Source organism: Centroberyx affinis, unplaced genomic scaffold (assembly GCF_046629955.1).
Source record: "Centroberyx affinis isolate AG114_WGS23_722 - 3 ecotype Tasmania unplaced genomic scaffold, CSIRO-AGI_Caff_v1 ptg005544l_1, whole genome shotgun sequence".
In the NCBI taxonomy this organism is placed as follows: Eukaryota; Metazoa; Chordata; class Actinopteri; order Beryciformes; family Berycidae; genus Centroberyx; species Centroberyx affinis.
The window spans coordinates 9,754-36,306 of record NW_027282786.1 but is presented as its reverse complement, the minus strand read 5'-3'; the positions used below and the strand labels follow the sequence as shown (position 1 = coordinate 36,306).

The following is a 26,553-nucleotide window of genomic DNA, read 5'->3' as shown; positions in this document are numbered from 1 at the left end:
GCAGAATTCGCAGCTGTCACCGGAGTGACCCTGAATAACGCGAACAGGCGCTGAATAATAACAATAAGCATTAAAAAAAAAAAACATGTTTATTTGGAGCTTCATCTCTCTTTCCTTCATCCCTCCGCTGCTTTCATCCGTCCCTCCCTCCCTCATTCGCTCGATCACGTACGCCGGGCTTTGAATTGAGTTGTTTGTCTACCCTCATCTACCTCTTCCTCCTCACTCTGCCCCCCTCCCTCCCTCCCTCCCTCCCTCCCTCACCTCCATCACTCTCTCTCTCTCTCCTCCCTTTTGTTTTTGCCGGAGAATGTAAACAGACTCTGAATTAAAACGCAACTGACAGTGTGCATCTCCTTCCATTGCTCCTCCTCCCTCGATTCCTCCCCTCACACGCATTCCTCCCCCCCTTCCGTCCCTCCTTCCCTCCCTCCCTCCCTCGCTCCCTCGCTCCAGCTGTCAGGAGGTTTCATTATTAAAGATTCATAGTGGAGTCTGGGCAGCTCTTCCAAAAGCTCTTGTCAGGCAGACCGAGCGTCTCAAAATGTGACTACCACTAACCGGAGGTGACACGAAGACACGCGCGCACACACACACACACACACACACACACACACACACACACACACACACAATGTGGCTTGTTTTGCTTTGGTTTTCCCCACCCCCTTTTGATTCACAGCATCTTAAAAACTGAATTCTTAGTGCTTTTTGTCATTTCTAGTAATGGTTTCTAAAATGGACAGGTCACATCCAAATCCATTATAAAATACTTTATCTGTACACATGTGATTGCCTATGACCACTTTGTGTTGTGCTTAACAACAGCTGTTAACTGTTCTAACATCACTGTAAATATTGGACTCCCTCAGCCACTTTTTTCATCATTTTTGGCATCAAAGGTTATAATAACCTGTTTTGTCAGAAAAGCAATCTTGATTATATGAACTTGTTATTATAAGTTTGAATGTGTTCTATATACATGTTAAATAGGCTTAAGTCACGGCACACACATGCACACTTACATCCACACTTAAAAAGCAAGGTCTGCACCGATTCACCATCACACCTGTCATAGCAGTCTCTCTCTCTTTCTCTCTGTCTGTCTCTCTCTCTCTCTGTTTCTCTCTGTCTCACACACACATGCACACACACACACCTATGCGTGTGCAATAATGTACAGTGGTTGTGTAGATTTCTTGCACCATCTGCAGTAGACCGTTTTTTGCTCCGTTTAGCTTCGCACCGTATCAGAGTGAACCACTACAGAGTCGGATGAATGTCAAACCCCGGTCCTCAAGGCTGGAGGAACAGAATAGAAGAGACTTGCTGCTTAATGAATTTTGAGGAAGTAATGAGTTTACTTTGAAAACTTTGCACACACACACACATGGAACATTGTACATTCACACAAAGGGGGCGATTTCTGGATGAAAAGTTCAAATTGTGTTGGAAAAGTGGCTTTCTCCAGTCATAGTTTTGTCTAAGATCATGGAATGTCTGTGCAAGGCAAGAAAGTCTTAAGAAAAGAATTCTATGAGAGAGGAATTCTGTTGGTGTTAGACTACAAAATAGCTAAACAGTGCCCATGAAGGCCAAGGGACTAAAATGATTTTTTTTTGGGTGGGGTCATGATTCAGCCTCCGTGTCAAGCCATTATATCAAAATAAATGGCTTCTGAAAACTAGATCTTAAAGTACCCAGCCAGTGTTATTTAACCTCTGAATAGCGAGTTTCATTTTGAAAGCACGCTGCTTTCCTGTCATTGAATGGCTGCCACTGGAATGTGTCAACCGTATTGAAAATTTGTATTCGAAAGTTCAAGTTTCCACTTTATGTGCTTCATTTGCTTGTGTGCAAAACACACAATCGGTTACGGCAGCAAGGACTATAAGGCATTTGTCATAAAGTCATCAGTCCAGAAATTTGAGGATTCAAGGTTGACTCGAAAGTTTTGAGACAACAACTCAGTGTGCTGGCATGGGGCCAGCACTCTCAAGCACCATCCTTTTTTAAAAAATGTTTTCGTACTATTCTGCTTTTCTGACGTTCGGCTGGAACTGTGGTCAAAGCACCGATCCCATGAATGCCAAACTTCTGCTTGAATGTCAAAGAACCTTGATGTTTTGAACTTTTAAAGTACAAGCTCTTTTGTTTATCCAGACTTATCAGTGATAAGAAAATGGATGCCGGAGTGATGAGAAATATGTATTTCTAGGGAAATGTAAATGTAAAATGGGGTTCGGCCTAATATTTCGGTCTGATATCTCCCTGTCAGGTTTCTCCCTGATCACAGCTAGTGTTTTTCATCATTTTTATTTTTATATCAGATGACTGAAGAGAGAAATCATTCCATTGTGCCGTGGGAGTATTTTAGTGAGCACCTTCAGGGGTGTGAAAGCTGCAGACCCACCTAGAAGAATTTCAGTGGAGAGTTTTAGTATCACATGATGGTCTAACTTCTGTTTCAGAGGCTTTTCCACTCTTGCGAAAATAAAATTCTTAGAGAAACACAGAATCTTTGTCATTTTTGGGATTTTGTTTGTGAATGTGTATGTGTGTGTGTTTCAAATTTATAGACATTGAATATCGGCACAGAATATCAGTTATTGGCCATTTCAGTACAAAAATATTGCTATCAGCCTTCAAAACCCGAAATCAATGTATAACTCTCATGTAAAATATCACAACACAGTGTTTGGTGTGGACATAATATAATATACTTTTTCTTTGTTTGTGTGTTTGTGTAGGAAAGCCCAGGATCAGCAGAAGAAGGTGGTGGTAGCAGGTTGTGTTCCTCAGGCCCAGCCACGCATGGACTACCTCAAAGGCCTCAGCATCATAGGGGTATGTGTGTGTGTGTGTATGTGTGTGTGTGTGTGTGTGTGTGTGCGCCCAGTTAATCTCCGAGCCCAGTAGATTCACCGGAGAGTCCAGCACACTGAGAGACAGACAGAAAGATGGTTTGACCTGTCATTCACCTGGCCGCCGCCCTGCTGCGACTGTTCCATTCAGTCCTCCCTGCAGCTCGCTGGATCAATAGACCTCCCTGGGAGACGAGACCGAGACCACTAACATGAGCAGAGGAGGAGGGGGGGAGGGGGGGGGGAGAGGAGGAGAGAATATATGAGGGGAGAGGGCAGGAAGAAGGAGTCTGACAGAGAGAAAAGAGGGAGAGGCTCTCCTTGGAGTGGGCTCTGGAGAGGTAGGAGGGAAGAGTGGCAGTGGAAGAACGAGATGAAGGAGGGAAGGAGAGAGAATGGAGGAGAGGAGACTGAGGGAGGAGGAGAAAGCCTGCAGTAGGTAGAAACAGTGGTAAAATATGAAAGGAGGGGATGGGTGGGAGTGGGTTAGAAATGGCCTGTGAGTGGAATATATTTGCCTGTTGGTCAACCTATCTGTTAAATAATGAAAATATACAAACCAAAATCATCCATGCTTTAACATTCACTGTGTTGAGTGATAGTAGGCGACTAGCATTAACTCAGAAGTGAGAAGACTGACATATAGAAATAAAACCTTATTCGTAGTTTTGACCTGTAGATTCAGAAATGTAAAAAAAAAACATGTCATTAACTCAGTATAGCTGATGTAGCCACAGTTTATTTTAAGAATTCTTTAAGGTGAACAACCATGTATTTATCCGCTGTGCACAGTTTCCCATTGCCCACCATGTTCATTTCCTATGGAAACGAAACAAGTAATGCTCCAAGACGTTTACACAGGGAAAATAGTCCCCTGATGGTTCAAAATGTATGTTATTTTTGTATTATATGTTTTATAAACGTATCCGCACATTTGAAATTACTTTCCATTTAGCTGTAGCACTGCTCCAAGTTGTCATTTTCGAGATAAAGCCAGTCTATAATACCTCAAGCTACCTATAGTCACTCAATACAGTGTATATTACGGTGTGTGCATGCAGCACTGGAGGAAACAGTCTACCTGGTAAATATGGATGTATTTCCTAGTGTAGTCCATTTATGTCCTGCATCAGTCCCATTGCTCCAATGTTGTCTATTTTTGCAATATATAGCTGTCACCCACACACAGAAAATGTCTCATGACCCAGGGACCAAACCAGACCATTGAAAATCCATTATGGTTTGTGTTTTGCGATAGAGAGAGGAGCACCCGAACACCAACACAGTGTAGAAAGATCTGGTGCATTGACCCCCTACAGCGAGGTGGGTCTGATTGATAGATAAAGGAGAGAGGGGACAAGTGAATGCTGAGAGCGGGCTTTGTGCAATCTTCCCATCTCCGTCTAGTTTTTCACTGTCTTCAGACGGCAAGGTGAGGGAGCAGAAGGTCACAGAGAATATAGAAGGCCGACAGAAAGCAGAAATGGTGCAAACCCCAGCCAACACAGAAACAAACAGGACATTGAGACAGAACATCACTGGCTCTTTTCAGGGGATTTAAAACCATCCTGCCCTACAGTCTCACTCAAACCAGTGATTTTGGCTTTTGGCTATTTTGACTTGCAGCTGAAATTGAAAGTATCCCTTACTTTTCCTTTTCAGGCCATTTCACCTGAGTAATCACAGGAGGAAAGCCAAGAGGCTGTATTAAATTATCCACTGTTAAAGCATGCCTCATTAAAATCATAGACGTGATGTTATATTTGCAATTAGAGATATGTTTTTCCTCATTTTATGAGTCGTGCGTCACCTCTGCCATGCCCTGCCACCTCTCAGCACCAAATCATCTAACGACCAACAACCCAGTCCAAGTTCTAGGGTTTAAAATGAAGCGGCTCGGTAGAACTTTCATCCACAGCAGCATTTGCATATCACATAAAGATGTGTCAATTGAGAATAAGCTCTGGCGAGATGAGGGAAATGTTTTGATTGTGTCCAGATTGATCCTGCAAATGATCATGAAAACAAAATGACATCAAACAATTCAGCAAAAAAGCAAACAATGGAAACTCATTAGATATTCCTCAGTCGAGCAGTGGGCAATGCAAACACGTTTGTGCCTGAAATACTAATAAAGATATTTATTCCATGGTTAGAAGAGCTAAATAATTCTTACATCAGTGCCTATCTAAGATACATCTAAGAAGGCTAGACTTAAAATAGAGTTGGTCAATTTAGAATAATATGCCTGCATTCTTTAGCTATTCAGTCCATGCTCAAAGACAAGAGACACGCTGTGCCTACTAAATCACATGAAACTTTGATGTTAATTTCACATAATGCGAATTCTATTTGTTCGCATATAAAACATCCTCCCTCGTTGAAGATGGGGATAAATCAAACAGTCCAATATCCTAAGTTGATTACTGTCCCGATCCTCAGAATAACAGGGGGACCTCAAATGTTACGTTAAATATCTTTTACCATAAATAATGTAATTGCATTTAAATAAACGTGCCAGCCTGTAACATAATTACATTCAAATCAAGCGGCATGTATGTATAATATAATTACATTCAGATAAACAGGCTTGTATATGTAATAGCCTTCAGGGCTAGGCGGAAACAGCTGGCGAGTTTACCACTGCAGGCCTTTTCTATTGTCATGAGTAGATTGGATTATGCATTGATACACGCACACACACACACACAGAGTGAGGGATGGGGTGGATGCATGTGCACATGAACAGACACACATCCATGCTCACACACCCAGACAGAGGCACATGTATGTACACACACTCCCCCCGTGTATCCTTGGTAGTTACAATCAAACGCAGAATGACAGTGACAGTTGGTGGGATATGCAAATCAGATGCAAATAACCAGCGCCGAATTTGCATGAGGTGATTGCACTAACGGCTAGAATAAGGTGGTGTAGTTGGGGAATAAAACCAAAACAAAATAACACTGCATTACCTGTTTCATGCACTCACAGTTGATAGGCCTGCGTGTCAGCTTTTATGTGTGTGTGTATTTCTGTTCTGTTTTCCGGACTGAAGTTCCGATGATATGAACGACAGCGTGTTGAATGCAAGGCAAACATGTCACGTCCTGCACGTAAACCACATCACACACACACATCCATACACATACGCACAGTGTTGGCTAAGTAATCAAAGGATTAAGCAAAGTAGGGTGGGTAAGCAAAGATGCAAACAAACGATACATGCACACCCCACTGCCCGCAATAGTTTTCTCAGCATATGTGTGCAGGGTTTTTCCTGGGCCGGCAAACGCGATCAGTCGACCCTCTATGTGTTTGGACCCTTGTTATAAAATGAGATGTGTCTGCATATCTTTAAGAATTTCACAAACTTAAGAAATGGAAAATATCAAATTTGGATAAATATCTGGTATACAAATTACAGACTAATAATTCAGACTTGAGCCTACCCCCTGTTAGAGGCTGTTGGCTGACCAGTCTCTCTCTCTCTCTCTGTCACACACACACACACACACACACACACACACACACTGGCTCCGTGCAGGTATTTACCAAACAGACCTGGCTGGCCTACCAGTTTGCTGATAACTAGCATTACTAGTATGGACATTATTGTATGGACATAACTTTGGTCCAAAGTTTTTGTCTCATATGTCATCACTAATTATCGCTCACCAGTTATATTTTGGCTGCCCCCAAAAACTCAAAACCCTGTCTTGGGTGGGCCAACTTAGTGCATATTTTGTGACCACCTAAAGCTCACTCTCTTAACTGTGGGTTACAAATTGCACTAAGGCCTCATGTCTTATGGGCTTTTGCATATGACAAGAGCAGTTATGTGTTTTAATTAGCTCGGGTCCCAGGGAGAGAGGATAAATGACTCATTTGGCTCCCGGGCCTGCATTACAGAAACATCCTAATTGCAATTTTTGATTCCACTTAAAAATGCAGTTTGGGAGTTTTGCCATTACAGAAAGGCTGTTACTAAATCCAGTTTGGATTTTATCTATGGTCCACAGTTCAGATTTTGGATATTGGACATTCAGCTTAACTTGAGGACTTCCTAGATAGTTTCCACCCTTAATAATTACTTGCATTCATGTATAGATTATTATCCAGGTTCATGCGACAGAAACATGCTTGCTCCTCACAATCACTCTACTAATTATATAAGAATCCACCATAACTCCACAAAGCCAAAGACCTTACAGGATTTTTCCTGGCTTAAAATGGGTCTCTGGCAATGTCACGGCTGTGAGGGCCAGATGAATGATTTGCTAATTTGCATGTTATTGGCATCAGCTGTACAAATTTCAGGCTGTCTGCAAATTTCAGTGAAAGACTTTTCAAGCCCTTTTTAGACCCCCAGTTAGAATTAAATTCACCACTGAAAATAATGTGTTCTGGCCGTGTACAGGCCTGCATGTCCGGGCTGATTGCTCACTAGATAAACAGTGGTAACAACAGCTAATCAAATTCATGACATTTAAAGAGTTTTTAGAACCTGCAGACACCATGAATTTGCTGCCAAATGCTTTGGGAGTGAAGCTCAAGTTCATGTTTGTTTATTTCTATCGTCTATCTATCCTTTATCACATGCATGCCTCAAAGGACTTTACAGAGAATGAGCCTAACTAGATCTAACTGATCAACAATCGACCATATGATGTAAGACAAACATCAGGAAAAGCACAAGATACACAAAAGCAGATTCTAGCAAGATATAACAGCCTATTATTCTACATAGCTTAACCTCCCGGCACCACCAGCCTTAGACCCTCAATGCATACAAGGAAAATCTTCCAAGAACGATTTCTGCATTTCTTACATTTATGCAGTATAATTGTATCCTCTTGACAGAAGCATGTGGAACAGCTTCTGTCAGTCATTGCTCAGAAACAAGTCTTCAGTTAAATTTGTGGTATCCCTTGCCTACTAAAATATGATTAACACAGAGTTTAGCCACAGCAGTCACTATATCCTAAAATCAAGATGATATAGGATGGTTAAACTAAGATAGGTGAATTTAGGATTCACTTCTGTTATGGCAAAATATGCTTCTTCCCACTTTTCAAAGAATATGTTCACATTTTCTATCATTTCTTTGCGTATAGCTTCAAGGTGAGCTCAGTTTAACTTTGACTTTTAAAGGAAAATCGCAGCCTTCAGTACTCTTACACTGTTCAATGCATTCAAAGAGTTCTTTTGTGAGGAACTTATTTACTTTTTTGATCCCGTCTCCTCGTCCACTTCTACTTCAGTTAGTGATTTCCTTCATTTCCCAGAATGCCTTGAAACATCCCCCAGAGAACGCGCCGGAACTTGTTGCATTCAGTAGGTGTCGGTGGAAGTCTAAGGGACTGATACCAAAATCTAATATTCGATATTTGATATTTTAGATGCTGTTAAACTCTATATTGGCGTCATGTTTGGCTAGTTAACTGCAGGAATATGAAAAATACACCACCAAACAACAACATGGACCCAGAAATGCCAGATGCATAGCAAATAGTTGTTTTTTAAGTGTTCATGTAGATTTTTTATTTAGATGTGGAGCTAATTTTGCTTCTCAGACCGAGGCTTGCTCCTGGGCCTTTTACAGGATCGGTTCCAGTAGATATTGCACTTTAAGGATGGCTCTTTGGATATTTCTATCATGATAATGGGCATGATAATGACAATGGGATTAAGTGGGCATCACTGAGTGCGGATCATAAGGGTCCAGTTGGACCAGAGACACCTGGTCTTGTCTAGTTTAGTTTTATTTGGAGGTTGGAAGAGTGGAATGTTGGAAACACTGAAATGTATTGAAAAGTCAGATAAGCAACGATCCAATCCAATCCAATCTTTGGTCACTGATGATTCATTGGGTTGAATACACTCTTCATCTCTCTCTCTTTCATCCATGAAAAAGAAATCCGTCTCACCCTTGAGTGAGCAATAGTGCTCGTTTCCTCTGGACGGCCCAGCAGTTGTACAGGTTCTTACTATAAGTGCTGTCTCCCGTAGGCCAGTAGTACTGTGTGTGTGTGTGTGTGTGTGTGTGTGTGTGTGTGTGTATACTGTGTTTTTGGATGCCCACCGATGCTCTGAATGGACCCAGTTTGCCCGGCCATTAGAAGAAAATAGATTTTTATTTCAATGCTTACCGTGCATATAACTGCTGCCTGCCAGGCACAGTGTGTGTGTGTGTGTGTGTGTGTGTGTGAAAGGAGGGTTGCTCTGGGTAACAGGCCTGGAGGCATCGAGAGTGGGCGCCGAGGGTTAGAAGTTAGACCTCGAAGAATAGCGAGAAATGGAGGTGGAAGGCACGCTGGGAGGAATGAAAGGAGGGAAATAATGGCAGGAGAAATAATTTTTCCCCTAACCCCCCACCTCTCCCTCTCTCTCTCTCTCTCTCTCTCTCCATCTCCATCCACTCCTCCTCTGTGATTACCGCTCAGGGACCGGTAGATTAGTAAAACCGAGAGCCGATCTCAGTAGAATATTCCGGCTCTTCTCGGGACCTAACTCAACCTCCTAATGGCTTGGCTGATATTAAGCGGCGTGCGGCGGGGTCTCGCCCATTTTCTCCACAAGACCGCTCGATGATGTTTCTGCGTTCCCCCCCCCCCCTGTCAAAACAGCAGAAGGCTATTCACTAGTGGAGTGGAAGGGATTGAGGGGAAACGACTGTATCTGTCCGTGCCCGAGCCAACTCCATCTTTGTTTCTCTCTCTTTGTCCGTGTTGTGTCTTTTTCCTCTCTCTCTCTGTCTCTTTCCCTCCACTCTTTACCTCTTTCACCCTCTTTGTCTCTCTTCCAGTTCCTCAGCCACTTGATCTCCTATGGTCTAGACTCAGACTCTGTCAATAAGTAATACAAGTGGTGTTATAGCTACATACACACTAGGTGGGATATAGGAAATCAATGCCACTTAATCCTGGCTGCAGAAAACTCTGCGTGCCTCTGTCTCTGTTTGTCCTTGTGTCGTTGTGTGTCTGCCTGCACACATTGGTTTTTTTTATCATCGTCATGCACTATCTTTTTGTGTGTGTGTGTGTGTATTTACAGTGCCCGCCTTGTTTGCATGTCGATCAGTATGTGTGTGTGTGTGTGTGTGTGTCGTCAATATCATGCTTCTGTTTGGGTGTGCGGACATTGTTTGTCAATGTCAATAAACTTCTCCCCTGTGCGTCTGTGTGTGTTTCAGGTCCAACAGATTGATCGCGTGGTGGAAGTAGTGGATGAGGCCGTTAAAGGTACGACAACACACACACACACACACACACACACACTGTATGAATGAATGAGCAGCGATGAATCGATCAATTAATGAATGAATGAGCATCCTATGAGCAATACCATTGTTGGTACAGAAAATAATGTTTCTGAGTATTACCTGCATGTATGAATGATTTACATTGAAGTAGTCCCTCCACATATTGACAGACCATAAGGACTCAGAATGACTTGACCTCCAAGACTAGAAATTAGTTAGAGGACGATATGCTTATCTCACAATATGATTCTATATGTGATATGGGGTTCATGATTAAATACAACCACAATATGATGAAATAAATAAAAGTCTGACTGTGCAGAAATATTTTGTAATGTAAGCAACAATTTAAAAATGTCATTAAAAGTGTAAATAATATAATGTGGATGGAGAGCTTGTGAAATTGTGATGGTCAAGCGTCTCATTTGTGATTACTACAGCAGAATAACATGCAGCTAATATCACGATTAATTTTTCTGGCCGTTACGTATCGTCACATTTTTACATTGCGATATACTAAATTTCGTTATATCGTCCCATCCATACTAGAAATCCATCAGTCTACCGTGTGAGAAACTGCCCAGATAATCTTAGGTTTTATTCCATCTGCTTTCTAGTGATTTACATTGTAAAACATTCAGTGGACTGCCATGTTTTTGAATTTTAAAGTACCAATCACTGTGTTATGAAGACTACTGTACAAAGTGTCAAGGTATGCTGAAATTTGATTTCAGGGTGATAGCAGGCTAAAATGGAGTGTTGCTGCCGGAGAGTTTGCTTTGTGCTAAAATCTGATCAACATTTTTTTTACAGTTACAGCCTTTTTTTACAGTTACAGCCTTTTTTTATAGTTACAGCCTTTTTTTTTTTACAGTTCAAAGGACGGTAAATCTTATGAATAGAGGTAAAAATGGACCCAAAACTAATTTAATTTCTGACTGTGCAGTAGTCAGAAATTCATAATAATGGGTCAGATTGATACTCTGAATTGAATATCCTGTCAACAGAGAAGTCATCAGTGTTGCTGTCGGATCTCATATGCGTTGCCGTCTGTGCGACTTGTTAAGTGGCCCGTCTGAGCAGCTCCCTGACAGAGAGACAGGCTCACATGGCAATGATTAGGTCAGCCATTTAAACTGTTAGCCAACCACCGCACTTAACTGTTTAATGAAGGTCAGATAGAGTTTACAGTGTGAGAGTGTCCAGTCAAGCTGTCATAGACCCCCAGCTGTTCTCTAATAAAGAACAGATTGAGTTTACACTCTTTGTGTGTGTATGTGTGTAGTGTGTAGAGTGAGTAGCTTTCACTGCACGCCTCTCTAATGAAGGACAGGGTACAGACGCTGAAGTATGGCTTAATTTTACGATGTGTCATCAACCCAAACCCTCTGGCTACACACACACACACACACACACACACACTCACACACACACACACACACACACACACACACAGTGGGTTGAGTGGGATGTTTGTTACCGACGAACCTCCTTTCGACTCCTTCCTTTCCAACTGTTTCCCTCCCTTCCTTTCTCACATCCCTCCGTCCCTTCTTCCCTTTTCTCTTTCTCTCCCCTCCTTTTACCCCCCCCCCCCCCCATCCTCTTCCCCTTTTCTCCTCTCTCCCTCCATTCTTCCTCCCCTTCCCTCCTCTCCATCCTCCATCCCGGCCACTCCCCCCCCCCCCCCCCCTCTCTCTCTCCCTCCTTCCCTCCCTCCATAGAAACTCATTTCCCCAGTATCATTACCGTTCTTTATGACCTCCTATAAACAGAGAGCTGTTATTTCAGCTCAGAGACCCGGGCATAAACCTTTAAGCTAGGGGATTTGCCTTTAGTAATGGCTACTAAAATACTTGCTCCTATGTACTACTAATAGATGCAGGACTTTGCTGCACCAAAATTGCTTGCAGGTCTGTTTTCCACATGACAAGAGCACTGGAATGCTTTTACGAGCTCGGTTCTCGAGGTGCGGGACTACATCTATTCAATTTGGATCCCGGGCTGAAAAATAAGTTGAAGAACTGTCATACTTGGCTAGATGCCGCAATGCTACGTTTAATCATAAAGCATCCACTTGCTACTGGGTTTGCTTCACGCACAGTTCGGGTTACCAGCCAGCTGTAAAATGTTAAAGTATGTTTTTTTTTTTTTTTATCCTTTAATTATCTCGGGGAGTGTTGCACTCTTTTCCAGCAGCGCCCTGCTTCACAATCATACAGTTATATGCACATTAACACGGCTACAGTGAAGGGGGGTGTGGGTGTGTGTGTGTGTGTGTGTGTGTGTGTGTGTGTGGGGGGGGGTGTCACTAGCCCACTTATCTGAAACCGCTGCCCCGTACTTTTTGTTAGCCGTGCCCAGAACTAAAGGGTTTTCTTGCTAATAACCACGGCTCCGGCTTTATCTCGTGTTCCTGCATCCACTGGTGGATGCGTGAAAAAAAAAGAAGTCAATAACGACACACACACACACACACACACGTGAATAAACATGTTTACAAGGCCGCCCGGCCACAGTTGATGTCTATTAGCGACGGCGTAACAAGCGGCACACGAGAACAGCTCCGGCTCTTGTAGCATTCAATAGCTTTTCATCTCCGGGTTATTCATGGGATTCATGCTTTGAGATGGTAATGATGTCTGTTAGTTCCATTCCATTAGCAAATAACTGCACGCATTTTCCAGTCTGATAAAAGTAGCCACCGCAAACTAATAAATCATCATTCAAATTGGCCTAAAGACAGGATACCCCCCCAAAATATTGGTCAATTTATATCAGGAAAGCTCGCACAAAGGCTGCAAAATAGGTTTTATTCACGCTATTCATGCCTTGACTCTTCCACTGAAGTGATCTTTGCACCATTAATAAAAAGCTGGTGTGCCTCTTTCTTTATGGGACAGTTCGGATGATGTCTCAATTTCTTTATTGGCCCTCCGATATTGATCTCCCCCGGCTGAGACGACAGCCTCGGATGACACTATTTCACCTGAGAGACCTTTTATCTTTTGGAAGCAATTTAGATGTGCCGCGCGCCCGTGTGTGTGTGTGTGTGTGTGTGTGTGTGTGTGTGTGACAGAGAGAATGAAAGAGAGGTGGTAGAAGGGGTTAGGCAGGCTAATGTATCTACTTAGGTACAGATCAGAGGCTACATAGCTTCCATATAACCCGCGTGATCCATATTCCACCAGGATAAACATAAACTGTTTGCTTGTGCCGACGTCGAAATGATCCCGGAGGAGGAGGACAGGGGGGGGGGGGAGAGGCAGTGGGGAACAAGAGGAGACGAAGAAGAGGTTAGCGGGAGACAAGTCAATGCATTTAAATACATTTTGAGTCAGCTGGAGGTATTTTTAAATATTAGATTTCAGTGGAGGATGACTTCTGATTTGGAGGTGACAACCGCATGCTGAGGTTTTAAAGTCTTTTCCTTAAATGTTTACTTTAATTGACAGCGGAGGGTGGTCCAATAATAAAGTTGACATGCAATGTGAGCTATTTTCCCCAGAAATTTGCACTGGCTGTCATTTGCGAAGAAAGAAAATAAACTGCAATCATACACATCGCGCATCCTTCTATATTGAGAGGATAAACGACAAGTGCTACCCCCCTCCTGTGTCCTGTCCTTCTCATCAGCCACCTCCGTCCCTTCGTCCCCCCCCCCCCCCCCCCCCCCATCCCGCCCGCTGCTTTACAACAACAAGCCCCCGCCACTTATGAGACATCACACACAGGTCAACAGGTCATCCTTTTAGCCCCGTCCATCTCTCCATCCATCCATCTTTGGCATCTTTCATCTGCGATGATTTTTTTTTTTTTTTCCCCCCTATCATCCTCCGACCAACCATCCGTCTATCCACCTCTCCATCCATCCATCCATCTATCCGAGCTTTCCCCTCCCTCCTCCCTCTCTCCGGCATGTTATAATGGGCCATTATGAGTGGATGGAAGGATTTATGTCAGCTCGCATTTATGAAGGAGAGCGAGGAGAACAAAGGAAGGAGAGATTGGCGAAGGAGAGGAAGAGGAGGAGGAGGGCAGAAAGCGAAGAAAATGTGGTATATCTGTGTTGTGTGTGTGTGTGTGTGTGTGTGTATGGGGGTTGCCCACCACAGCAGTTGGCCCCTCTAAAGTGTAATTGAGATGACAAATAGAGCCCCATTCTCTTGTTTTCTACAGTAATCCGAGTTAGATATTTTACTCAGGCCCAGAAATTGAATTTGGCTTTGAGTACACTCCTGGAGCGATTTCCTGCTGGTAGTGAGATTATTTCTTGATTCTTGGGTGGCAGTCACACTGACAGACTCAAAAAGTGCATATATATATATCTTGGAAATTACTTTGAGAATTTCCAGGTTTTATAACAATATATAACCTCAAAATCATGAGTTTGGAAAAACATCTGGAAACCTACCACCACAATGGTAATTACTTTCCCCGGACAAAGTCTGTGTATGCCACTAAGTATTAGTAACATTGTTTCCCCATAGCCAAAAACATGAAATAATGAGCAACAAATGGTTAATGTCAACAATTTGAGGTCTGGAAATATATTGACTTTCAAAATTGAATTTGCAGGAATCTTGCACCAACAAGCCAAAGCCGAGCTAGTATGCATTTTTCTATTTTTTTAGTGTAAAGAGAGTGAAATTGCACCTCATGAACTGCACCTCATGTATGGGAGGTATTAAAATCTAGCAAAATTGATAGGGTATGTAGACTTTTCATATCCACTATACATCTTTCGCTCTTTACTTTCTTTTCTTCTCTCTCATGTAGAACACTCGTTGAGTGAATTTTTGGTAAAACGGTTAAAGGAGCATCTAAATATTCCTGTCCAGTGTCAGTTTAGGCACTGGTGGACTCGTGACCAAACTGTTAAAAGAAGGGCTCGTATATGGACGGATTGATGGAAGAATCAACAGATGGAGGGATAGTTGGATAGACAGATGAAAGGATGATGGAGCGGGCACGAAACCTCGGCCGTGTCCCGCGTCGCTCCTCCGGCCCGGTGGCTGAACGGCCGGAGTCCCAGCTGCTTTCCATGAGGGAAGTTTTCTCATTTCCCCGCTTGTACCGGCGATATTGCGACCGGTCACGCCTCGCCGATTGGCTCTTTGTCCTCCGCCGGGGCAGATTGTCATTTTTATCTACCAATCGATAGGGCCCCGCTTCCTGCGCCGGGCCCACCCTCCCCGGAGACCCGTGTAACGGGGGATGAAAACAGGAAGACAATTCCACCCCTCAGCGCCTCCGTCTCGCACACCTCCAGCCGCTACATCACAGCCTATTAGCCGGCTGGGGAAGGGACGGAGGGACGGACGGAGGGACGAGTAGATCCCGTCTCCGCACCACCAAAGCCCGGACATCGGGCTTTGGTGTGCTATTGGTAAAAGATCTAGTAAAATACTTATTCTCTGCCCTCACATACTTCAAATGCCCCCTCAGCAGCATAGAATAGCAAGCTCTTACCCCCAGTGCCCATATTGAGTTTTCCCGCCAGGTTTTAAGTCCTTTATTGATCTGAGAGACGCCCGATGCCAGCTGCAGGCCCGTCACTCCATTTGCTACACAGCTAGAAGGCCCATTCATCTCTTTCACCATAACTTAACCACAACGTGTCCGCTTCAATATCCTGCTCCGTCCCGTTCAGTAGGATCCCAGCAACGTCATACTGAGTAGATGGATGCGGTTTATTTGGCTATCTAGAGGTGGATACCGCCCAATGGGAATGTGTATTGTGTTTGTGGGTGAAAGAGTGTGTGTGTGTGTGTGTGTGTGTGTGTGAGTGTGTGTGTGTGTTAGAGCAGTGTTTCTCAACATGGGGTCCGGGGACCACCAGGGGTCCTTGAGGGGGTTCCAGGGGGTCCCCAGGCAAATTGATGAATTGTTAAACTTCGCCATTATTTCATTTACAAGAACTTAACACAATTATAACATGTAGAAGAATGACTGTTTTGATCATAGTTTCACTGTTATCTCTCTACCGACAATACAGATAGTCATGGAATTCTGGACAAAATCATATCTAACAATAAAAATATTTGCATATTTGGGTCAGAGAGACAAAATCTCATCAAATGGGGATCCGTGGCTCTAATGTGGACTAAATTAGGGGTCCTTGATATGAAAAAGGTTGAGAATCACTGTGTTAGAGAGACAGAAAAAGAGGGAGAAAATGCTATGAACCAACCAGCCAAACAGTGCAAATCTCTCTCTCTCTCTGTCTCTCTCTCTCTCTCTCTGTTTGTTCTCTCTCTTTTGTCCCCGGCAGCAATGTGAATAATCCAGTCCTCCAATTGTTTCTCCTCCTGAGCAGTGGAATCGAGGTTTTTTGCACACCAAACAATGCTACTATAATGTATTCAATTTAATGTAAATGCCTATGCCTGAGCATCCACCTCTGTGTGTGTGTGTGTGTGTCTCCCGTGCCTGCAGGTGTGTGTGTGTTTGTCTGAATGCTTCAAACAAGGGTCCCCAGATGTAGACGGCAAGGGAAATTGACATCCACTTCTTCTCTTCCACATAAGGGAAGTCAAGTGACGTTTTTTTTTTTTTCTGTCACTTTCAGGCCACTCAGTCCGTCTGTTGGGCCAGAAGAAAGATGGAGGCCGGAGGCTGGGAGGAGCCAGACTGGACCTGCCCAAGATCAGAAAGAACCCTCTCATTGAAATCATCTCCATCAACACCGGGTAGGGCACACACACACACACACACACACACACCCCACTCATAAAATATTCAGCTATACCTATGAATTCAATTTCTTCACTGCCTCCCTGCCGTCATTGTAGATGACAGAGGTGGTGTGTGTGTGTGTGTGTGTGTGTGTCCTCTCTCTCTCCTTGCACAGCCACTTAAGCAGAACCCCTCTGTGTTTCTGATTGTATCAATTTCACATGGCTTGCTTGGAGTGTGTGTGTCGGTGTTGTAGAGTGTGTGTGTGTGTGTGTGTGTGCGCGTGTGTGTGTGCGTATACTATTTGTTATTCAGATGTGAATGTATCAGAGAGCCAACAGGTGTCAAGCCCTTTGTCTTACCTTCCATTTGACTTCTTTTATGAAAGGAGAGAGAGAGAGAGGACTGTCTCTTCTCGATATCCTACCTCTTTTTTTCTTTATTTTTTTCTACTTGTCTGTCAGTGCTATGGCCTGAAAAGGATGTTTAAACAAAGAGAGACATGACCACTTGTATGTACACACACAGACACACACACACACACACAAACAGCTCCATTTTATGGGCTAATTTTATGTTGTTTACAGATCTGTGTGTCTGTGGCAGGCCGTGCGCTCTATCCTCAGCGGGCTAGTTAAAAGGGTTACGACGGGCTAATTCCACTGTGCCGGGCCTCCGCTGATGATAATCCATCAATCATCTTCCGGCATCTCTTCCAAGGTCCATACATTATTGGCTCGACTCACAATGCGAGGAAGTAAACAAGTCGTGTCCTACAGGACCGGCAGGCCTGCTTTGTCGAATTCTTCTTCTCAGTGTCGGCCCTTTGACCTTAAACTTCTGCATTTACTGTCAAAGAACCAAGAAACAAGCTTGCTCTGCTGCTAATGACCACACCAAATCTATAGGTGTTAAATCATCTCACTATACAGCATGCCTGCTCTGTGTACGTTGCCCTTTGTCTTCAACTTTCTCTGGTTTCCTGGGCTTTTCAGGCTAACGGCGGTCATGTTTTTGCTCCTGTCACATGGTGACCCGACAGTAAGAGGGCCGTGACCTGTTCTCCGATCCAGACCTATTGTTTATTACAGCTGTGATACTGGAATAGATTTTTATGGCTATTTTGGGTACAATGCAGTAGATACAAGGCGCAGCTGTGTGCTGTCAGCATCACCGAAGTTCCCATAATCACAGTAAAAAAATAACATCCTCAAATATATTATGGCTATTATACAGCGGTTAGAGTTACACATACAGTACAATGTAAAAATTAATTGTTGTCTTTTTTTCTGTGGCATAAGGCTTTTTACTTACTTTACTACTCTATTTACAGCTTTTTTTGACATTCAGATTCAAACCCAGCCCTCGTTTTGAAGAGTGTATGCACAATTTGCTTCACAATTTGATGGAAACATAACTGTTGTATTTTGTAGGACCTCTCTTTGAATGAGAAAACGGATCAGACAGTATCAGTAAAGCCCATTAGAGGCAAAAAAAAAAAAAACCCAGCTCCCACGTTTCATTTTTGTCTACCTGGCAAGTTTTTTTTTTTTGCGATATCCCCATCTACGAAATGAGAGAAACTGTATGATTGAGAAATGACAAGATTACAGTATCTTTTGTCTATATTGAGGATCACTGTTGGATTGTTTGGTGATTGTTTTGGCTCAAATCGGTCATGTTGGCACGCAGCATCATAATTCAATGCACAATTGTTTAGTTTTGGATTTGTCAGATCTAGGTCAGACATCTGAGCCCTCTGACTGGTATTGCGCACGCACACACACACTCAAACACACAATTTAAAGTCTTAAAATCTCCTGTGGTACCCCTGGCAATGAGGTTCATTATCGGATACTGTCAGGATTTCAGCCTTTCCAATAAGCTCATCAAACTTGTCAGTATACAGCAGATGAATGATTTCTGATGATTTCTGTCACCTGACCCACAGCCAAGCCCACGGTCACGGCTAACGGGGAACGTCTGTTATTGTTCTGGCCTTTTCCTGGCGTCGCTTCCCCCCCCCACCACCCCCCCCCCCCCCCCCCCTCCTCCACAGCTACAGTGTTTTGCTCAACGCGACGGGGATCTGGGCCGCGGCGCTCGGAAAACACCAGTAACCCAGAACGCAAATCGCTTTTCCAGCACTTGCTTAGGTGGATTGCGCCTGTCAAATCGACTTTGTACAAGTAAAAGTGCATCGTTCCCTCATCAAGGTGTGGAGGAAGTCACAGTAGAAGAGTAGAGACCGAATTCAGCATGCTTTTAAATCCATCGACAACTTTTTAACGTTTCAATCTAATCTGGTCTTTATCAGGTCAAAGCACTCGCCATAAATACAAATGTGTTATATTGAACTGACAGAGAGAGTGTTTTCCCCAACAGTCGACTGTCTCTTCGTACAGATGTTTCTTGTCTTTAGAGCTCACTAGTCTTTATTCCTGGCTAAAGCTTCTTAAGACTACGCCTCATCTAATCCTGCTGGAAGAACAGAGACAACTGTGTGTGTGTGTGTGTGTGTGTGTGTGTGTGGAGTCCAGCAAGTACAAACGGTCCCGCTGTTCTCGCCGTGGTTCAGCTATAGCTCCGGCACTGGACACACACACACACACACTGACCTTTGGCCAGTTTTGAGCTGCTAAACTTGCCTTGACCTTTTCCCTCCGGTGCTGTCTTGTTGGTTATGAGTAGCCGCATCAGGTGCCGCATACTCTCTCACTCTCTCACTCTCTCTCTCTCTCTGTTTGTGAGTGAAAGAGTGTGTTTGTGTGTGTTAGAGAGAGAGAAGAAGAGGGAGAAAGTCCTATGAACCACCTAGCCAAACAGTGCAACCCCTCCCTCCCTCTCTCCCTCTCTCCCTCCCTCTCTCTCTCTCTCTCTCTCTCTCAACATCAGTGTGAATAGTTTGTATGTTTACCTGCTCATCTGCTTGTTTCTCTGTCTTTTGTGTGCCTTCCAGCCTGTGTGTGTGTGTGTGTGTGTTTGTGCATGTCTACCTTTGTGTGTGTGTGTGTGTGTGTGTGTGTGTGTCTGTACTGCAGTGTGTTTGCGTTATGTGAGTGTGTGCAGATGTCAGTCCCTCGCCAGCCCTCCTCCTGCAGGGGGTCCGTTTCTGATCCAGATGAACTAGTTGTTGTTTTTCACAGGGCTCAGGCCGGCTTTTTAAATAAATCCCCTCGTTTTTTTTTTTTTTTAGTTTTTTTTTTACTGTTTTCACTGGAGCTCTTTTTAGGAGATGCGGGGATTACATGAACCTGTTGACTGGGTCAGTCCGTTGTTGACATTTTCCCCCAGAATAACACTGGTGTTACTGGAAATCCACGTTCAATTTGCGTGTGTGTGTGTGTTATTTTTTCTGGGGTTTTCTTTGACCTGCTGTCAAAAGTCTAAGTGTTGGGACAGTAAGTTGAAGTGGGTCGCTTCTGCTGCCGTCATAGAGTTAACATGGTTGTGTGTGTGTGAGGGAGAGAGAGTGTGTGTGTGTGTGTGTGTGTGTGTGTTTATGTGTGGTGTTATTGAAGAATCTGTTTTAAATATTCCTCTGAGGTAGTAGTGACATCATCAGTGACATTTGTCAGCCGGTGAAACAGAGAGGTCTTTGTCCGGCACATAGACACATAGACACACACACAGACAGACACACACACACACACACACACACACACACACACACACAGTATCAGTTGCGATTATCCTCGCTCCACACTGCTCGCTCTGTCCTCAAAACTGCGTCAGAAGAGAAGTTTTTTAAGCTATTAATTTGTGTGTGTGTGTGTGTGTGTGTGTGTTGTATGCACTGGCCCCTTTGATGTCTCCTCGGCAATTTGTCCGCCTTTATGTGTGTGTACACGCGGGTTGCATTCACCCATTCTCTCTCTCTCTCTCTCTCTCTCTCTCTCTCTCTCTCTCTCTCTCTTTCTGTCTTTGGCAGCCCGTGTGTTTTCCAACCAAATGTCAGCCTGACATGGTGCTGCAGGGTGAATGTCCTTTCTCCTTAAAAAGGCTGAAAAAAATTGCACATTATCTAAGTTAAAGGCCATGAAGTGTTCAAACGTCTTAAATATAGTTATTAGACGTCTTATTTTGTCCCCACGGTTTCTTTTTCATTGAGACTCTTTTTAATTAAGAATAATTGCATTTAATTTAATTGCAGTATTGACAGATTGTTTACATTCAGTGATATTTAGCGAGGTGCGCCCAGGTTTTTAAAGCACAGCAGGGTTAATACAACATGTGACACGTCCTGTTTTTATTGCATCTGCTTTAATAACATAATCAGCAGCTGGACATCGTTTCTGTAAACAGTTTTTCTGGTGTCCATTTTCTTAAACTGGCCTTAACAGAACAGAACATCCACAGGGCATGTTCGTTTGGAATAGCCTGTTTTTTGGCAGCTTTTTGTAGCGTTGTTAAGTTGGTATTAAATTCAATTCCCGGTAGCATTAAAGGAATAGTTCACCCAAAAATGAAAATTCTCTCATCATCTACTCACCCTCATGCCAAATGTGCCACAGGTGAAATTTGTTAGTCCATATAACACACAGGGAGGTTGCCAGCACAACTTGGTAGCAGCCTTCTCCAAAACAACTGAAGTCAATGGGGACCTGTTCTTTAGAGTTCCAAAACAAAAACAGCCAAACAATCACACTGTGAATAGAAAGACCTATACACCATTATTTGTTGCAAATCAATCAGCTTTAGTTAAGATTTGCACTAAATGATGGTGTAAATATACTGTAGGTCTTTTTGGAACTCTGAAGAACTGGTCCCCACTGACTTCAGTTGTTTTGGAGAAGGCTGCTATGGAGTTGTGCTGCAGCCTCCCTGTGTGTTATATGGACAAACTTCACCTGTGTTTCAACTGGCATGAGGGGGAGTGAATGATGACAGAATTTTCAGTTTTGGGTGAACTATTCCTTTAAAAATGTCTTAAATTTGACCCTCTGAAACCTGTAGATACACGATTTCTGAACTTCTGAACCTCCTCAACAGCCACAGGAGCATAGGAGCACAGTCTCAGATGCTCTTAAAGACTCTTTCTACCACATTTTTGTTCTTTTAATTTTTGTTATAGGATCTTTCTTTTCCTCCCGCAGCATTTGAGAGTTGGATTCGGTCTCACAACGTGGCGAGTGTGTGGTCGTCGATGCCCCAAAGTGTTTTTATGGAACAAAAATACCCCCCCCCCCCCACCCCTTTGACTTCTATAAACAGTCAAAGTCCCCACGTTCACGCCGGCAAACCAAACCCACTTGGCCCTGCCTCGGCTCCAAGTCATTTCACTCCGGGTAATCAGAGGGGAAACTACCATCCCCTCCACTTTATTAGTTCAAATCCCAACAACAGCCTGGCGCGGCGCGGCACCTGGGACTACCTATGAAAATTCAATTTCACTTTCAAATTGATTCACAATATTAGTTTCATTAGGTTGCGTATTAATTTCATTTACACCTATTAAATCCAAATTAGATTGGCTTTTTTTTTTTTTTCCTTTTCCCCCACCAAGTTAATTTTATCCCCATTAGAAAATACAGTAATTCAACACAGGCTGGCTGGAGTCCTCTGATGCCCCCCGGCTATGTTTTAAAGGGACATTGCTCAGTTTCTCCCTTGCCATTAGCGCAGCGATGTTGAATTCTCTCTTGACACTGGAATAGGAAAACCTGATTCTGTCTTTAAAGGCCCAATTTTACCACAAACTGGCTGCTGGCTAAATGTTTGTTTTGTTAGATTGAAGAGATTGACTCATTCACTCTATTCACTAACTATTGATACTATTTGAACTATTTTAAAAGTTAAAAGTGAAGTTAATCGGTATTTTTTTTCCCCTCTCTTTTATTACAATCACAGACTAACGACACTTAATGAAATGCAAAATGTCCTTTGGCTTTATGAAATATTAGATGTTGAAGCAGATGTCCACTGTCAGCCACCTCCACCCTGAACTGTCATTTATGAACACGGAATATTTGAACAAATTCAATGAAAGGGAATCACATAATAGGTTGTGAACGTTTTAAACTTTGGTGAATAGTGCTAGAATCTGTTTGAATTGAACTAATCTTTTTTTTTTGAAATCACATTTCTCTGCCCTTGATTTTCCACCCTGACGAACAGACATTCCAATAACTTTGCTCCGTCCTCCCAGGGACATCGACTGTCAGGACAATGAACAGGGCTTGTTAAGCGGAAGGGACACAAAAAGCTAAAAACCAGAGAGGATCAATCAAGATCAAGGCTTTTATGTGGGAGTTTGGGAGTCTGACATTAAAACAAGTTTTGATTAAAATAAAGCTCCAGTCATAGTTGGGATCTGCAGCGCTACAAGGTAACTAAAGAAGCTTGTCACTGCTGTTTGCATATTGAATGGTAGAGAGGGAACACTAGCTGAAGAATGTGTAGCAATATGCCCAAATAATATGATTGAATAGCTAGGATTACTAACAGATTTACCAGAATCATGATGGAATAATTGTAATTTTGAACGCTGTCTTCCTGGATTGCAGGAATTTCATGTCCACAGTGACCAAAAGTAGAATAAAGGATTTTCTTAGTTATTGTGAGGTGGCTCGATTTCTTCCAGTCAAAGCCTCCATGTGACATTGATACTACAAAATACAATATCGAATCAGCAAAAAGCATTCCTTTTCAGCTCCATAGACCGGGCGTCTTTAAAGGTCTTGAATACAGTCAGTGAGGTCACTCAGTTACACTGGATGATGTACATAGGAGTTGTTAGTCATAGAATGGTACACTTTCATTCACATTCACTTTTGTGTTTGCAATTTCAGTTGTCAGACTCTTTGTTAGACAGGTATTTATCCCATTTAGTCCAGTACTCTTCTCCCCTTTCTTTCTGTAATCTCAAACTGAATGTCACACATTCCGGTCTTGAATACAGTCTTGAATGAAATGAAATATAGCTTTTTAAGTCTTAAATCCAGTGAGTCTTACACTTCATTCTAACTGGCATTAAAAAGGTAAAAGTCTTATATTGAACTTAATGAAACTTGCAGACACCCTGATAAAGTGCAAACCTCCACCGATCACAGATTTCAGGTTAATTTAAGTTCTAATTGGCCTTCAATCAATCAGCCAAACGATAAATTAAATAATAAATACTATTTGTTTTGAAATCCCCCCCCTACACACAATCTGGTCTCGACTCCAGCAGCTGCCGTTCAGCTTGTGCTCTACAAAGCGGCGGCAAGAAGATCCGAACTCCGGCGTTTATTTTGGGATTGTTTATTACGTTATTCCTTCAACGGTTTCTCCACGCAGACAGATTAGCCTGAGGGCGGAGTTCATTCTTCACACAGCGGCGCGCTGGAAAAAGACTACACTGTGTCTTTTTAACACTCCGTCTTGTGCTGATACGTCCCAGATAACAGTTTTAGCACGCTCAACGCTATTAGGAAAGCTGGTGTGTGTGTGTGTGTGTGTGTATGTGTGTGTTTCTGCATTTAGCCTAGGGCTGCAAGAGATTGTAAAAGGCTCCCTTCTCGCTGTGTGCATATCTATATGTGCTGTCTGTTGTCAGCGACAGTAAAAGCCCTTTTGTGAGCGAGCTGAGTCGTGATGCTTCAGCGTCATAAACAAGGCATTTACAGCCACTCAGTCACAGAATGGGTCATTAAGTCTCTGTGTGTGTTTGTGGGCGCCGTTGTCATTAGTCTTCGGGCCTTTGAAAGAGAAACAGTGTTTTTTTGTGTGCCACAGTTACTCACAGCTCATTTCATTTCATTATCTGTCCATTCCCCGTCTCTCTATCCAGACACATTTTTTGGCACTCGGTAATCTTTATTACTGTCGTTGCAACATGCCTAAGCCAGGTATTAATGATGCTGTGCTCTAACCCCGACCCGATCACTAACTTCATCATAGTAAACTCCAGACGGGAGGGGAGAGGGTATTGGACTCGTTTATCCCTGCATTGAGAGCATTGTACACCACTTGAGTGAAGCCTCCCTGACAGTCCGTCCGCTGCCTTGATGTGTGACCGCAGAGCCGGCAGCCCTGACTCCCCAACAGCCATTTTGACATTGAATAGACATCGAATACGACGGCCTGCACCGACATTGAACCAATTAAAATCCATGTAATTACACGCATTAACATCGGTAGTCGTCGTGCGATGCTGCCTGTGTCGTGCCGGGAAATCACGATCTAAATATCTATCTTCAAATCCCTTCAGAAAATATCCTCGTCCTTCAAACGCTTGCTGGGTTACAGTGCTGCATCTGTTAAACAAAAAGGTGATCTTTGCACTACCGAATGCGCCAGGTGTGCAAAGTAAAATCAGTAGACTCCCGCACACTGTCTTCACTTAACAAGAATTTCATAAATGACACAACGTTTGGGTCAAGCGACCTTCGTCAGGTATCTGAATAAACAATACAATGGGGCCTGTTTATATAGGGGGACAGGAAATAAGATGGTCCAATCGTAGGGCCAAGGTAATCAGGTAACCTCCTGGTACAAATCAGTGCCCAGTGAGGTACAAGGGTCCATCCAGGTGGCAAGGTATGGTAATCAAAAAATTAATTAGCAATCAGAAAAGTTTTTTTTAACATCCATAAATAGCATCCAATGTCACGACTCCAAACAACATATTGTATATCAAAAAGGAGTAAAGACCACAGAAATGTGGGTTTATACAAAAGGAGGAAAGTCAATCACAACTGAATCATACCTAAAGATGTAGCTACATCGGAGTAAAATCCCAATGGGAGATAGGCTGATCCAAGCCATATAGTAGGTTAGGATAATCTTTGGTTAAGTGGACCATATGAGGACATTACAGTGCTGCATCACCAGTTTGTCAGAAGATGTTGTAATCCTTTGATAATGAATGGTACAACGGGACGGTGTACACTGTATCGTCTCAGTACCGCCTAACGTAGAAACGTGGCCTCTGTCTGACTTAACAGATAGTGACGAATCCGTCCGTCCAGATAAGGTTCGAACTTTCCGTCTCTCAAGACGGATGCAAATCTGACAGACAGACGTGTCAGCAGCCAGCAGACAGCTCAGAAATGAACACAAATGGACAGACCCAACGCAGCAGTGTGGCCGCCCCCTTAGGCTTAGGATACGCCAACGAGTAGAGATCCCAACATCTTGTGAATAGTAGCATTAAACGAATGAATGCATAATACACTGGATAAGTCCTTTCTTTGGGGCTGGTTAATTGCCGACTTATTGGCCCCAAAGAAATTCCCACTCCTCCGTAGCAAATTCTTTGGGGCCAGTAAGTCAGCAATTAACCGGCCCCATTGAAGCGATTTATCCAGGGAGGATAAAACTTAACCTTGGAGCCCATACAGTATTTAGGACAAATAAACACCTTTTATCCTCTTTCCTTTGTTTGCCTCCTTCTTTTCATTCCTCCTGATTGCTTTTATTTATTTATTTCTTTTCACCTGTCAACACTAAAAGTAATGCGCACATATAAATAAGCCAGCGGCACGCCATTATTTTTTCATTTTTTCATAGCAAGTTAAAACCTTGCAGCGAACTATTCGTCTCCTTAACAGAAACCTAATTCAATCTGGCAATTAAGCCGCGTTGAGTTTGACGTTATGCTGTAGCCATTGTTGCGGTTTTGAATGGAACGTTAATACCTTTAAAAATGGATAATGACACCCGACTGTGGGTGTCTGTTTACTTACACTGTTTGTTCTCTAATCACATTTCTCTCCGTGTCTCTTTCTGTTCTGCTCAATAATATTTGTGTTTCTGGCA

At 43.1% G+C, this 26,553-nt stretch overlaps 1 protein-coding gene across 1 annotated transcript in view; it reads left to right on the top strand.

The window, feature by feature from the left end:
- The window catches only part of LOC139667454 (threonylcarbamoyladenosine tRNA methylthiotransferase-like), a gene marked incomplete at its 3' end in the record, with an annotated part of 91,275 nt that extends 74,452 nt beyond the window's left edge, over positions 1–16,823 (top strand). Inside the window, exons 5-7 of the mRNA XM_071546916.1 lie at positions 2,751–2,847; positions 10,063–10,111; positions 16,703–16,823. Coding sequence (XP_071403017.1) covers positions 2,751–2,847; positions 10,063–10,111; positions 16,703–16,823 — 267 coding nt within the window. The remainder of the gene's footprint in view (positions 1–2,750; positions 2,848–10,062; positions 10,112–16,702) is intronic.
- Positions 16,824–26,553: the final 9,730 nt, after the last annotated feature.